The 14,135-nt window shown below is 40.1% G+C and overlaps 1 protein-coding gene across 2 annotated transcripts in view; it reads right to left on the bottom strand.

Annotated features, from left to right (window-relative positions):
* Positions 1-2,260, bottom strand: part of trim33 (tripartite motif containing 33) — a 180,446-nt gene extending 178,186 nt beyond the window's left edge. For both annotated transcript variants that reach the window (XM_051925147.1, XM_028798092.2), the window contains exon 1: positions 1,178-2,260. In XM_051925147.1, coding sequence (XP_051781107.1) covers positions 1,178-2,210 — 1,033 coding nt within the window. In that variant the 5' untranslated portion in view covers positions 2,211-2,260. The remainder of the gene's footprint in view (positions 1-1,177) is intronic.
* Positions 2,261-14,135: the final 11,875 nt, after the last annotated feature.

Below are 14,135 nucleotides of genomic sequence, written 5' to 3'. Positions count from 1 at the left end.
TGTTAATTAGATGGTACTCATCCTCTTGAGAGGAAAAAAAAAACACTACATCCCTTTAGCTATCATTTAGCACCAATGAAACTAGAGACCAACAGTTTAAACAAAGTTACTCCATTGATGATTATGCACCCTTTGAACTTTAATTTTAATGATTACATGCAACACTTAATATAAACAAAAGTGATTCCTGAAAACAAAAGCATGACAATTGCCTTATGCAGACATCTCATATAAACACATCTCCACTTAAAAGGCAACTACTAAGGATATAAGGTAAAGCAAGAACTGTTAAACTAGTGATCAATATCTGAACAAGAGTGCCAATAATGAAGACTGCCAACTATTCTTTTTCATATTCATTAAACTCGTACTGCACTCAATTGTATTTTTGTATAAACAGCAAGGGGTATTTTAATACAACCACTTGAGTTGATGTTTAATATTTCACTACACCTTTCTGACACACCCCTAGGGTTTACCTTTACCACCAAATGGACAAAAAAAGGTCCCTCTTGACTTTACCAGTTAAAGCTTCTTTTTTTTTTTTTAATATTAAATTGTGTGGAGATAAGTGGGATAAACCATCCTTTTCACATCTAAGAAAAATAAATTTATTCCAATAGTACAATGAGTGGCGACATCATTTTTAGGAAGATTGGCAAGGGATACCATGCTTTCATTAGCATATGCATTGTAATGAAACAAGGGAAGGTTTTGCAGTAACAATTACAGTAAAGCTACCCTGTTACCTTTCAGTTTTTTTCTGTATATCAGCACTTCCAATTAAAAGCATATCATTAATAACTAAATACAATACTTTAAACAAATAATATACTGAGATGGAGATATCGCACGAAATGCTTTGCGGAAAATGCCGAGTAACACATGCTCTCTTAGTTTCTTAATTATATCATCGTCAAAGCCTAAATCATTGGCTCACAACCTGTATCCACGTTGGGAAAACTGTCAAACTGCATGAATTGTACATACGTTGGGTTCCATTACCAGAGGTTTGCTCCGAAACACTAGAATGTCTTACGCCCAAACCAAAATGTTCATCAAACCATCACAAGTAATGAACACAACAGAAAGGGGACATGTGAAAGACAGGTGACTAGTATTCTATTTCCCATTAACAGAGATTATTCACCCAAAGATATTAAGTTTAGTGACTCACCGATCTGCGTCTCCTGTCCGTGCGGCCCCAGCTGTAGGCTGACCTGGCGGTCTGGTGGAGGGATACAACGAAGACAAAACGAATGCAGACACGGCAGCAGCTTCGGTTCACAGTCCCGGCTCTGTAGGCTCTGCCGGCATACAGCGCAAGTGTCAAGCAGATTGATCGGAGGCGTCGGTGCTGGAGCTGTGGAAGGCGAGGAATCTGCAACTGATACTGCAGAGGGAGTCGAAGCAGTTGGGGTGCTGGGAGTCTGTGAAGGTACAGCTGGAGCCATGAGTACCGGGGGGTGTGCCGTCGGTGTCGTGGGCACGGGAGGGGTTGTAGTTGTAGAGGTGGGTGCTGGTTGAGTCGCTGTCGGAGTGGTGGGTACAGGTGGGGTCATCGTTGTTGAGGTGAGCACCGGAGGGGTCGTCGTCGAAGTGGGGTGCACTGGAGGGGTCTCCGTTACAGTGTGGGTCACCGGTCCCGGCGTACCCAGGGAATCGGGCATTGGGGGAGTTTCAGTCAAAACTGGTAGGGGTGGTATTTGCTCAGCCGAGGATGAAAGAGCAGGCGCTAGGGTAGTGGGAGCTGGAGAGGGTGTAGTCGATGTAACGGGGGTAGCAACGGGTTCTGTCGAGGAGGTGGGGGTCGATGTGTGAGCAATTGAAGCAATGGGGCCCGAAACGAGCGGAGTCGACGTGCCGGTTGACGGAGGAGGCGCCGTCAAGGTTACAGGATAATGAGCGGGAGCTGCCAAAGGTAATACTATGGCAGTGGAGGCCGTAGCTGTGCTTATTTCGGGCTCCTCGGTGCCCGCTGTCTCCGCGTTCTCTCTATTGCTGTTCCCGGGGCTGCTGCTCTCCCCTCCTCCGTTCGGCGCAGCGCCGCTCTTTTCTGGACTCTGGGCCTCAATATATACCTGTGCCTGCTCTGTAATCACCGGGGTTTCCATTTCCTTCTCCACATCAGTTGCGGTATCCTCTACGCAAGGGACCAAGATAACATTTTCGGGGTTCTCACTGTCCCCATCGCCTTTGTTTTCCGCCATCTTCCTTCCTCTTTGAACCGTTTGACGCTCCACGCACACACAAAACACCGCAGGGCTACGCAATGGCGTCACACGTCCCCACCGTGCTTTTCGCGCCGGCCGGCGAGTTGTTTCTTGGCTACAGCGACGCACGTGGTGGATTGCGGATTTGCAAATGATAAGACGGAGTTTTGAAGAAGAAAACGGGTGGCAGACTACTGGATATTTTTCTTTTTAGAATCGACGTTTTCCCAGCATCTGACGTAGATATTTTTTAGAGGCTTTATATTAAGATGACCCTTTATCCCGTTTCATAACCCGGGTCATCTTACTTAAGACTGCATTACTCACTCGTCTTAGGCATATGTGAATAAGGAAATCCCACGTAAGTACTGAAGTGATTACCTCGTAGGTGATATTAAAATATGTTAGCGTCAAGAATAAATTTGTAAACTAGGTTAATTAAATTAATTTATTCATTTTTTTTACTGTCCCAAGAGGGAAATTTGGTTTGTCAACGGGTTTTATAGAGAAACCATGACATAACCACCGCCATCCAACTTGTAGTACAAATGTGAAATACAAAAAAAAAAAAAAAAAAAAATATGGCAATGAGCATAAAGCTTATGGTGAAACATTAAAGCAACTATATTAGACATAAAAATTAAACCTGCATTTAGACTTAAGTGATGATTGATGCAACTGCTAACTGTTCATCCAACGATTTAAACCTGTAGATTTTTGTTAAACTTTTTAGACGATTAATGAAAACGTATTTGTACCAGTTGCTTTTTATCCATGTAAGCTGAACGAATGACCTGATGGCAGCAACTGAAATTGATAATGTGAGTCAATAACAACAACATTTATTTCTATAGCACATTCTCATACAAACAATGTAGGTCAAAGTGCATTACATTGATGTCAAAGGGAAAGTTCCAAGAAAAAAATAAGCAAATAAAATTAGGTAAGAACAAGGAGCAAAAAACAAATACATCTTTATGTGCTTATATAATATAGATATACTAGTATTTAGCCCACGCTATGCACAGAATTGTTCAAAATGTTTAATCCCAAACCAACCATTCGTCCTCTTATTACGTAATAAGAAATAGGAAATAAGTAAATCACTTATTAGAAAATAAGAAAATAAGGGAATTAAGTATGTATTTCTTTATATTGAATTTATAAAGTTACAAAACTTCATGATAAATAACATTCTGATTAAAAACCTTGGAGCTCCTTGATATTAGTTTCCCTTGAATTGCAATTTTCTCAATTTGAACCTTAACATTTTCAAGTGAAGTTGATCTTGAGAAAGCAACATATTTGCTCATGTCACAACACATGGTTAGATAAGTAAATTCCAACCTTTTGAAGAGTTTATCCTTGTGACTTGTTGATTGTCATAGCAAATTTTATTCTTACTGGAAATTGTTGTTTAAGTTGAAAAGGAATATCTAGAGTTTGATAATCCAATGAATCCATGGTATAAAAATTGTTTGTAATTTTGCAGGTCCAGTAAGAACTTCTCCGAATTTGAGATTAGGTTTTAATGGTATAAGAGCAAGTCTTTCCATTACATAATCCTTTTTTTCATATTGATGTTCTACAACAGAATAATAATGGCTTCTATTTTTTTTCTATTTAAGTTGATATACAGATGGAGTAAGAGAATTGAGGAATTCAACAGGAAAGTTGATTTGAACCTGCTCAGTTCCATCTTTTATCGAATACTCTACATATTGTCCATTAAGAAGATTTAGTATTTGATGGTAACTAAGTTCAAATGCATGTATTATTTACCTTAAATGTTGCCAAGTTTAATACATTAATTTGTCAATTTTTTACAACATGTAAGTAATTTACTTTTTATTAGATTTATATAGACTCAGTTTTTATTAGATTTATATTCACTCATCGGCAAACAAAATTGGTCACTTCAGCTTCTCACATTTATGAGCTCACTGACAAAGGAAGGGTTTCACCCTCTTTACAAATGCATTACTATAGGTAGTCAATATTCATACCATTACATTTTTTTGGCAGTTTAGATAGATAGATAGATAGATACTTTATTAATCCCAATGGGAAATTCACATTCTTCAGCAGCAGCAGCATACTGATACAATAAATAATATTAAATTAAAGAATGATAATAATGCAGGTGAAAAACAGACAATAACTATGTATAATGTTAAATGTTAACGTTTACCCCCCAACCCCCCCGGCTGGAATTAAAGAGTAGCATTGTTTGGGGGAGGAACGATCTCCTCAATCTGTCAGTGGGGCAGGACAGTGACAGCAGTCTGTCACTGAAGCTGCTCTTCTGTCTGGAGATGATACTATTAAGTGGAGGAAGTGGATTCTCCATAATTGATAGGAGCCTGCTGATCGCCCTTCGCTCTGCCACAGATGTTAAACTGTCCAGCTCCATGCCAACAATAGAGCCTGCCTTCCTCACCAGTTTGTCCAGGCGTGAGGCGTCTTTCCTCTTAATGCTGCCTCCCCAGCACACCACTGCGTAGAAGAGGGCGCTCACCACACCTGTCTGATAGAACATCTGCAGCATCTTATTGCAGATGTTGAAGGACGCCAGCCTTCTAAGGTAGTATAACCGGCTCTGTCCTTTCTTGCACAGCGCATCAGTATTAGCAGTCCAGTCTAATTTATCATCCAGCTGCACTCCCAGATATTTATAGGTCTGCACCATCTGCACACAGTCACCTTTGATGATCACTGGGTCTATGAGGGGTCAGGGCCTCCTAAAATCCACCACCAGCTCTTTGGTTTTGCTGGTGTTCAGGTGTAGGTGGTTTGAGTCGCACCATTTAACAAAGTCATTGATTAGGTCCCTATACTCCTCCTCCAGCCCATTCCTGATGCAGCCCACGATAGCAGTGTCATCAGCGAACTTTTGCACATGGCAGGACTCCGAGTTGTATTGAAAGTCCGATGTATATAGGCTGAACAGGACCGGAGAAAGTACAGTCCCCTGTGGCGCTCCTCTGTTGCTGACCACAATGTCAGACGTGCAGTTCCCAAGACGCACATACTGAGGTCTGTCTTTAAGATAGTCCACAATCCATGCCACTAGGTGTGAATCTAATCCCATTTCTGTCAGCTTGTCCCTAAGGAGCAGAGGTTGGATTGTGTTGAAGGCGCTAGAGAAGTCTAGAAACATAATTCTTACAGCACCACTGCCTCTGTCCAAGTGAGAGAGGGATCGGTGTAGCATATAGATGATGGCATCCTCTGCTCCCACCTTCTCCTGATATGCAAACTGCAGAGGGTCAAGGGCGTGTTGAACCTGTGGCCTAAGGTGGTGAAGCAGCAGCCTCTCCATGGTCTTCATCACATGTGATGTCAGAGCAACAGGCCGAAAGTCATTCAGCTCACTAGGACGTGATACCTTTGGGACTGGGGTGATACAAGATGTTTTCCAAAGCCTCGGGACTCTCCCCTGTTCCAGGCTCAGGTTGAAGATGTGCTGCAGTGGACCCCCCAGCTCCGATGCACAGACCTTCAGCAGTCGTGGCGATACTTCATCTGGACCCGCTGCTTTGCTGGCACGAAGTCTCCTCAGCTCTCTGCTCACTTGCGCTGTTGTAATTATGGGTGGGGATGTCTTTCCTATGCTGGTATCAGAAGAAGGATGTGTGGAGGGTGCAATACTCTGAGGTGAGTGTGAGAGTGGGTTATGGTGGTCAAACCTGTTAAAGAAGTTGTTCATTTGGTTTGTTCTCTTCACGTCTCTCTCGATGGTGGTACCCCGCTTCGAGCTGCAGCCAGTGATGATTTTCATCCCATCCCACACTTCCTTCATGCTGTTATTCTGCAACTTCTGCTCCAGCTTTCTCCTGTACTGCTCCTTCGCCGCCCTGAGCTGGACTCGGAGTTCCTTCTGCACGCGCTTGAGCTCATGCTGATCACCATCTTTAAAAGCCCTTTTCTTCTGGTTCAAAAGGCCCTTGATGTCACTTGTAATCCATGGCTTGTTGTTAGCATAGCAGCGTACTGTTGGAACTACAATGTCCATACAGAAGTTGATGTAGTCAGTAGTGCAGTCAACAACTTCCTCAATGTTCTCACTATGAGATCCGTGCAGGATATCCCAGTCTAATAAGTAGTAATCCAATCTTTTTGCCACCGAGTGTATTTTTAAAATATTGTTATGTTTGTAGGGGTTTGACCCAAAAATATGAATATCTCCAACCCTATAAGACTCGGGCTACTCTTAATCAATTCAGCAGGTTTTAGATTTAGGTAGTCTTTATTATCCCAGAGGGAAATTTGTTTGCAGCAGGAAAGTACTAAACCAGAAGACTTTGTTACAGAGATCCAATAGATAAACAAAGACACAACATTTGACAAGCAATGTTACTGCATCAACACACACTCAAGATCAATACAAAGAAGAATAATTACTTTCAAGAGTATATAAAATTGTAGAATTTAACATTTAGCAGCATCCCAACAAGTAACAAAATTTAAAAAGCTTATAGCTTTAGGAATAAAATGTTCTTAAATCTGTTGCTCTTTACCTTTGGAAACCTAAATCTGCAGTCTGATGGCAACAGCTGGAATTTAGATGGCTATTGTCTGACAGAATTGAGTTGGCTTTCTTTCTAACCTGTTTGCAATACATTTTAGTGACAGAGGTCAGCAGTGAACCAATAATTTTATTAAACAATTTTATAATGTTGTTAAGATGATTTATATTCTTATTGCTAAGTCTGCCAAACCAACAGATAAAAGCAAATATAACAATGGATTCAATAAAGGACTTATAAGTGTCATTATGGTTTTGTCCACTTTAAAACAGTTGAGTTTCCTAAAAAAGAAAAAGTTTTGATTACCCTTTTTTTTTTTTACAGATTTGCGCTGTGTTAAGATCAAAGTTTAGTTTGTTATCAATGATTGTTTCCAGATATTTGTATTGCTCTACCATCTTCACTGTCTCCCCTTTAATTAAAGTTGACACAGTGGATGTTGGAGAGCACCTAAAATCTACATCCATTTCTTTTGTCTTAGAAATATTAAATCACAAATTAGAGAGATCACACCCTTGTACAAACTCATTAACAATAGGTCCGTGGCTGTCTTCCTTATCTGGTAGAAGACTTAAAATGACATAGTCGTCTGCAAATTTTCAGGATATGTCTGTCCTTGTGTGAACTCCTGCAGTCATTTGAATACAGGATAAATAAAATTGGAGATAAACAACATCCTTGCAGAGTGCCCACAGATGTACTTCGGTTCTTAGAGAAACAGCCACTGACACTCACTTATTGTGTTTTGTTTGTTAAGTCCAGAATTCACCCCACCAAGTTAGGGTACAAACAGAATTGATGAATCAGTTTCTCAACTAAAATGTGGGGCTGGATTGTGTTAAAAGCTGATTAAAAGTCTATAAACAGCAATTGTGCATGCTTTTTTGATCCTTCCTACTGCTCATACAATAATTTCAAAAGTGTTGTTATGGCATCCTCCACACCCTTCTTTGCTCTGTTTGCAGATTGGTGAAGGTCCAGAAGAGCCTCAGTTTTTTTAAGTAGTTGTTTGTTAATTAACTTCACAAAGGATTTCATGATATGAGAAGTTAATGCCACTGTTCTAAAGTCACTTGATGTTTTGGGGTGTAAAGTTTTTGATGATGGAATAACAGTTGCTCGTTTCCATAGGCTGGGAATTTGCTATAAATCCAAGGACATTTCAAGTATGGAGTGGGATATTGGAGAGAGCTCCTCTGTACATGGAGTGGAATATTGGAGAGGGCTCCTTTGCACAGCAATGAAGCAGACAGCCACTTTTTCCATCTGGAACTTAGCTTTTAAAATTTTTGTTTTTTAAGGTCCTTTCTGACATCATTCTGATCAAAGAAGGGCTGACTCCTGGCTCCAGTCCTTAGTTTGTTCTTTTGTTGACTAACTTCTGAAGCAAAATCCTGTGTTTAAAATCTTGAATAGAATTTTCATTCAGATTTTGCGCCAACTGTATTGCTTTTTGTTTGAATGCCAGTCATCATCTTCATGCCATTCCATAATGAGTCCAGGTTATCAGTCCACAGTTCGTTCTCTATCCTGTTCTGCTTTATGTCACGTTTCACCTCCTTCTGTAATTCCTTCTGTTCCATTAATGTTCCATGTTGAAATGCCATGTTTTTTGGGGTATCCATTTTTTTTTAGATCTCTGGTAATCCACAGCTTGTTGTTAGTGTATATTTTGGTTGATTTCGTGGGTGTTATCTTGTACTCGCAGAATTGTATGTAACACCTTGCAATGTCTGTCACTTCATTAATAGCAGTAGAATGTCAGCACAGGATTTTTCAAAAACTGACCAGTCAGTGCACTCAAAACAGCCGCGATGGCATTTGACATGGTCCTTGCCCCAGACTTAAATTTGTTTGCTTTTATGTTTTTTTTTCTCTTAAAGACCGGTTTATACATTGGAATAAGATGCACACAGTAATGATGTGATAAACCCAGTGGCGGTTTTGCTCTTGGTTCATACGCGTCTGGTCATGATCGAGCACTCGAATTGACGAGTTGCACAAAAATATATTGATAAAAATTGCGAAGTGTTTTGTTCAGTGCACACAGGTTAAAGTGTCCCAAAATAAAGTTCGGAGAGTCGGATGGCTGCAATTCAAGCATCTGTATCACTCTGGAGATGGTGCTAACAGCTTTACGAGCCACTGCCCATGGGGAAAATCATGAAAATCTGTGGAAATTCTCTGGGCAGATAAACTGGGCGCAGAAAGACAGACAGGAGTTGCATGTCTTTCGTGCATAGTTTTTCTCTAACCACCTCCGTTTTACACCATTGTTTATTTATATAAAGGTAGACACCTCCGCCATGTGAGTTACTGGTGATGACTGTCCAAACGAATTCGTGCACCAAATCCATCAGTTGTCAAGTAGACATCCGAATCGTTTCCATTCAGCCAGGTCTCTGTGAATGCCAAAACGCACGCATCACTGTAATCGGTCTGAAAGTGTGCACACGCTTTAAGTTCACCCACTTTATTGCCGGGCTATTGAACATTTCCCATTATAATAGCCTTGGGTGGAGGTCAAACTCCACATGTTTTTTCAGTCTGCCTCAAGTACCACCTCTTTTCCCCTTTTTTTGTTCTTTCCAGGTTACGTGACTATAATAACAAGTTATGCTGTTAATAGCAGTGCTAAGACTCGCTGAGTAATCGGGTGGTAGATATGTGTGTTCAGGTGAGTTCCAATGAAACACGTATAATATTGCAAGATTCTGAGGAAATCCATGTAGGCCAATTAGGAGGGGTAGAACGATGAAAGTAAATCTCAACGATAAAAATAAGAATAAACAGTCCAAATTTGTTTACTTAGCTACAAAACTGTTAAGAATTAAAAAAAAAAAAAGTAGACATATATACATATACAGTGATCCCTCGCTATATCGCGCTTCGCCTTTCGCGGCTTCACTCTATCGCGGATTTTATATGTAAGCATATTTAAATATATATCGCGGATTTTTTGCTGGTACGCGGATTTCTGAGGACAATGGGTCTTTTAATTTCTGGTACATGCTTCCTCAGTTGGTTTGCCCAGTTGATTTCATACAAGGGACGCTATTGGCAGATGGCTGAGAAGCTACCCAACTTACTTTCTCTTTCTCTCTCTTGCGCTTTCTCTGATCCTGACGTAGGGGGTGTGAGCAGGGGGGCTGTTCGCACACCTAGACGATACGGATGCTCGTCTAAAAATGCTGAAAGATTATCTTGACATTGCTACCTTCTGTGCAGCTGCTTAGTGAAGCGACATGCTGCACGGTGCTTCGCATACTTAAAAGTTCGAAGGCCACGTATTGATTTTTGCATGTTTGTTTTTCTCTGTCTGTCTCTCTCTCTCTCTCTCTCTCTCTCTCTCTCTCTCTCTCCCTCTCTCTCCCTCCCTGCTCCTGACAGAGGGGGTGTGAGCTGCCGCCTTCAACAGCTTTGTGCCGCGGTGCTTCGCATACTTAAGAGCCAAACAGCCCTATTGATTTGTTTGCTTTCTCTGTCTTTATGACAGTCTCTGCTCCTGACGCACACTCCTTTGAAGAGGTAGATATGTTTGCATTCTTTTAATTGTGAGACAGAACTGTCATCTCTGTCTTGTCATGGAGCACAGTTTAAACTTTTGAAAAAGAGACAAATGTTTGTTTGCAGTGTTTGAATAACATTCCTGTCTCTCTACAACCTCCTCTGTTTCTGCGCAAATCCGTGACCCAAGCATGACAATATAAAAATAACCATATAAACATATGGTTTCTACTTCGCGGATTTTCTTATTTCGCGGGTGGCTCTGGAACGCAACCCCCGCGATGGAGGAGGGATTACTGTACACACATATATGTGTGTGTATGTACAGTTAGGTCCATAAATATTTGGACAGAGACAACTTTTTTCTAATTTTGGTTCTGTACATTACCACAATGAATTTTAAATGAAACAACTCAGATGCAGTTGAAGTGCATACTTTCAGCTTTAATTCAGTGGGGTGAACAAAACGATTGCATAAAAATGTGAGGCAACTAAAGCATTTTTTTCACACAATCCCTTCATTTCAGGGGCTCAAAAGTAATTGGACAAATTAAATGGAAACAAAATGTTCATTTCTAATACTTGGTTGAAAACCCTTTGCTGGCAATGACAGCCTGAAGTCTTGAACTCATGGACATCACCAGATGCTGGGTTTCCTCCTTTTTAATGCTCTGCCAGGCCTTTACTGCAGCGGATTTCAGTTGCTGTTTGTTTGTGGGCCTTTCTGTTCGAAGTTTAGTCTTCAACAAGTGAAATGCACGCTCAATTGGGTTAAGATCAGGTGACTGACTTGGCCATTCAAGAATTTCCACTTCTTTGCTTTAATAAACTCCTGGGTTGCTTTGGCTGTATGTTTTGGATCATTGTTCATCTGTATCATGAAACGCCGCCCAATCAATTTGACTGCATTTACCTGGATTTGAGCAGACAGTATGTCTCTGAACACCTCAGAATTCATTCGGCTGCTTCTGTCCTGTGTCACATCATCAATAAACACTAGTGTCCCAGTGCCACTGGCAGCCATGCACACCCAAGCCATCACACTGCCTCCACCATGTTTTACAGATGATGTGGTATGCTTTGGATAATGAGCTGTTCCACGCCTTCTCCATACTTTTTTCTTGCCATCATTCTGGTAGAGGTTGATCTTGGTTTCGTCTGTCCAAAGAATGCTTTTCCAGAACTGTGCTGGCTTTTTTAGATGTTCTTTAGCAAAGTCCAATCTAGCCTTTCTATTCTTGAGGCTTATGAGTGGCTTGCACCTTGCAGTTCAACACCTATATTTACTTTCATGCAGTCTTCTCTTTATGGTAGACTTGGCTATCAATACGCTTACCCCCTGGAGAGTGTTGTTCATTTGGTTGGCTATTGTGAAGGGGTTTCTCTTCACCATGGAAATGATTCTGCGATCATCCACCACTGTTGTCTTCTGTGGATGTTCAGGTCTTTTTGCGTTGCCGAGTCCACCAGTGCTTGCTTTCTTTCTCAGGATGTACCAAACTGTAGATTTTGCCACTCGTAATATTGTAGCAATTTCTCGGATGGGTTTTTTCTGTTTTCGCAGCTTAAGGATGGTTTCTTTCACCTGCATGGAGAGCTCCTTTGACCACATGTTGTCTGTTCACAGCAAAATCTTCCACATGCAAACACCACACCTCAAATCAACTCCAGGCCTTTTATCTGCTTAATTGATAATGACATAACGACGAACTTCCCCACGGTGAGTGCAAAAGAATAATCTAGGTGGAAATTCAGAAAATAAGGAAAATAATTATCAACCCGGAACTAGTGGAACTGAAAAAAAGCATGTCCAATCGGGCTCAGTATTAAAAGACAGAGAACTTCATAAAGACGTTCACAAACGTTGGCACTATACACATGCAGAGCAGGTTAGAGATTATGAAGCAGTGGAATTCGAAAAGGCTCAAAAAAAAAAAAAGGCACGATACACATGTGGAGAAAGTTAAAGAATGTGAAAGTAGGAAAATTAGAAAGTATAAAGAAAAGAAAGTAAAGATCACAGTAGCGCAAACAAACGGAAATTATTACTCAAAAAAGGGAAAATAATCACCACGGACCAGGTGTCATTGAAAAAAAAGCAGGACAAAGTGAGGTCAGAAATAAAAGACAGAGTAGAAAACAAAACAAAGTAAAACGTTATAAAGAGGTTAAAAAACCAAGGGAGCCAAACACATGCAGAGCAGGTCAAAGATAATGAAAACTGGAAATCAAAAGACTAAAAAAAAACGTAGGCGCGAAACACATATGCAAAGCAAGATACAGAATATGAAAGCAGAAAAAACAACAAAGTAAACATTGCATTAGTGTAAAAAAAGAGAAATTATTACTCAGAGAAATAACGAAAAGGCGAATAGAGATCGAATTTATGGACATAGGTGATATGTCAGAAGTATGTAAATATTGTAAGGCTTTGAAGTTTAAGTCAGAATTTCAAAAACGTGGTTTACCTCATATGCATCTATTGGTTACTTTGGAAAAAAATCATTAAGTGCTGATGATGTAGATCGTTTTGTCTGTGCTGAAATTCCAAATAGAGAAACCTATCCTAAATTATGATACAAAGTCATTAAACATGTGTCTCACTGACCTCATTTGAAAGATTCAGCATGTTGGGACTCTGAATATTCCAAATATTGTTTTTACAGAAGTTCTGAAATAAAAGTGAAACTAATGAAATAGCAACAATTCAAAGAAAAAAAAATCTTAAAAGTGTGGATCCGGAAAAACAAACACAGGGGTTGGCCAGTGAAGCTCCTTAGTTTTGTATATGTTACTTATCCCATGAAGTTAGTAATGGTGGCTAAGAAAAAAAATTTAATCTCATGTTTTCATGCAGAATGGACAGGAATAAGTTTATCACTTCTTCCTTATGACAAGTCAACAGAGTTAATAGCAAATAATGTGAAAAACATCCATGATAAAAAAAACAAATCTCACATAATCCACATGTCAGTTATCCAGTCACTTGCTCAATAACATGCCAAATGCATGCTTTTTTTCTAAAAAATGTTAAACAGTTACTTTTGGAATTACCAGCATGCACATAAACAGAAAACCTAAAGACTTAGAAGTGACATTTTGACTTGAGGACTGGTCAAGTCATTTGTTGGTCTAAAGTCTTGTTTTCAATTCAAAGAGTCCTTTTCAGTTTTTAGGTTTTGTGTTTGTTTGCACTGATAATTAAAAAAAAAAAAACTTCGAAAACACTCATTTTGCATGTTTTGAAAAGGCGATTCGATAACAGATATGTGGATTATGCGGCATAAATAACGTGAGATTTTTTTTTTCTTGTTTTTTCTATGGAGATATTTTTCTATTGTTTGCTGTTACACAGCACTTGTTGCTATTGACATCTGTTATGTCATAAACTTCTTTTTGACAATTCTGCATGAAAATATGAGATTAAAAAAGGACATGAAGTAAGTAATATATAAAAAATATTTTTGGGTGGAGTATTCATTTAAAATGTACAGTAATCCCTTGCTATATCGCGCTTCGCCTTTCGCGGCTTCACTCTATCACGGATTTTATATGTAAGCATATTTAAATATATATCGCTGATTTTTTGCTGGTTCGCGGATTTCTGCGGACAATGGGTCTTTTAATTTCTGGTACATGCTTCCTCAGTTGGTTTGCCCAGTTGATTTCATACAAGGGATGCTATTGGCAGATGGCTGAGAAGCTACCCAACTTACTTTTCTCTCTCTCTCTTGTGCTGACTTTCTCTGATCCTGACGTAGGGGGATTGAGCAGGGGGGCTGTTCGCACACCTAGATGATAGGGACGCTTGTCTAAAAATGCTGAAAGATTATCTTCACGTTGCTACCTTCTGTGCAGCTACTTCGTGAAGCGACATGCTGCACGG

Source organism: Erpetoichthys calabaricus, chromosome 3 (genome assembly GCF_900747795.2).
Source record: "Erpetoichthys calabaricus chromosome 3, fErpCal1.3, whole genome shotgun sequence".
Lineage (NCBI taxonomy): Eukaryota > Metazoa > Chordata > Cladistia > Polypteriformes > Polypteridae > Erpetoichthys > Erpetoichthys calabaricus.
This window is presented reverse-complemented; position numbering and strand designations above follow the sequence as displayed.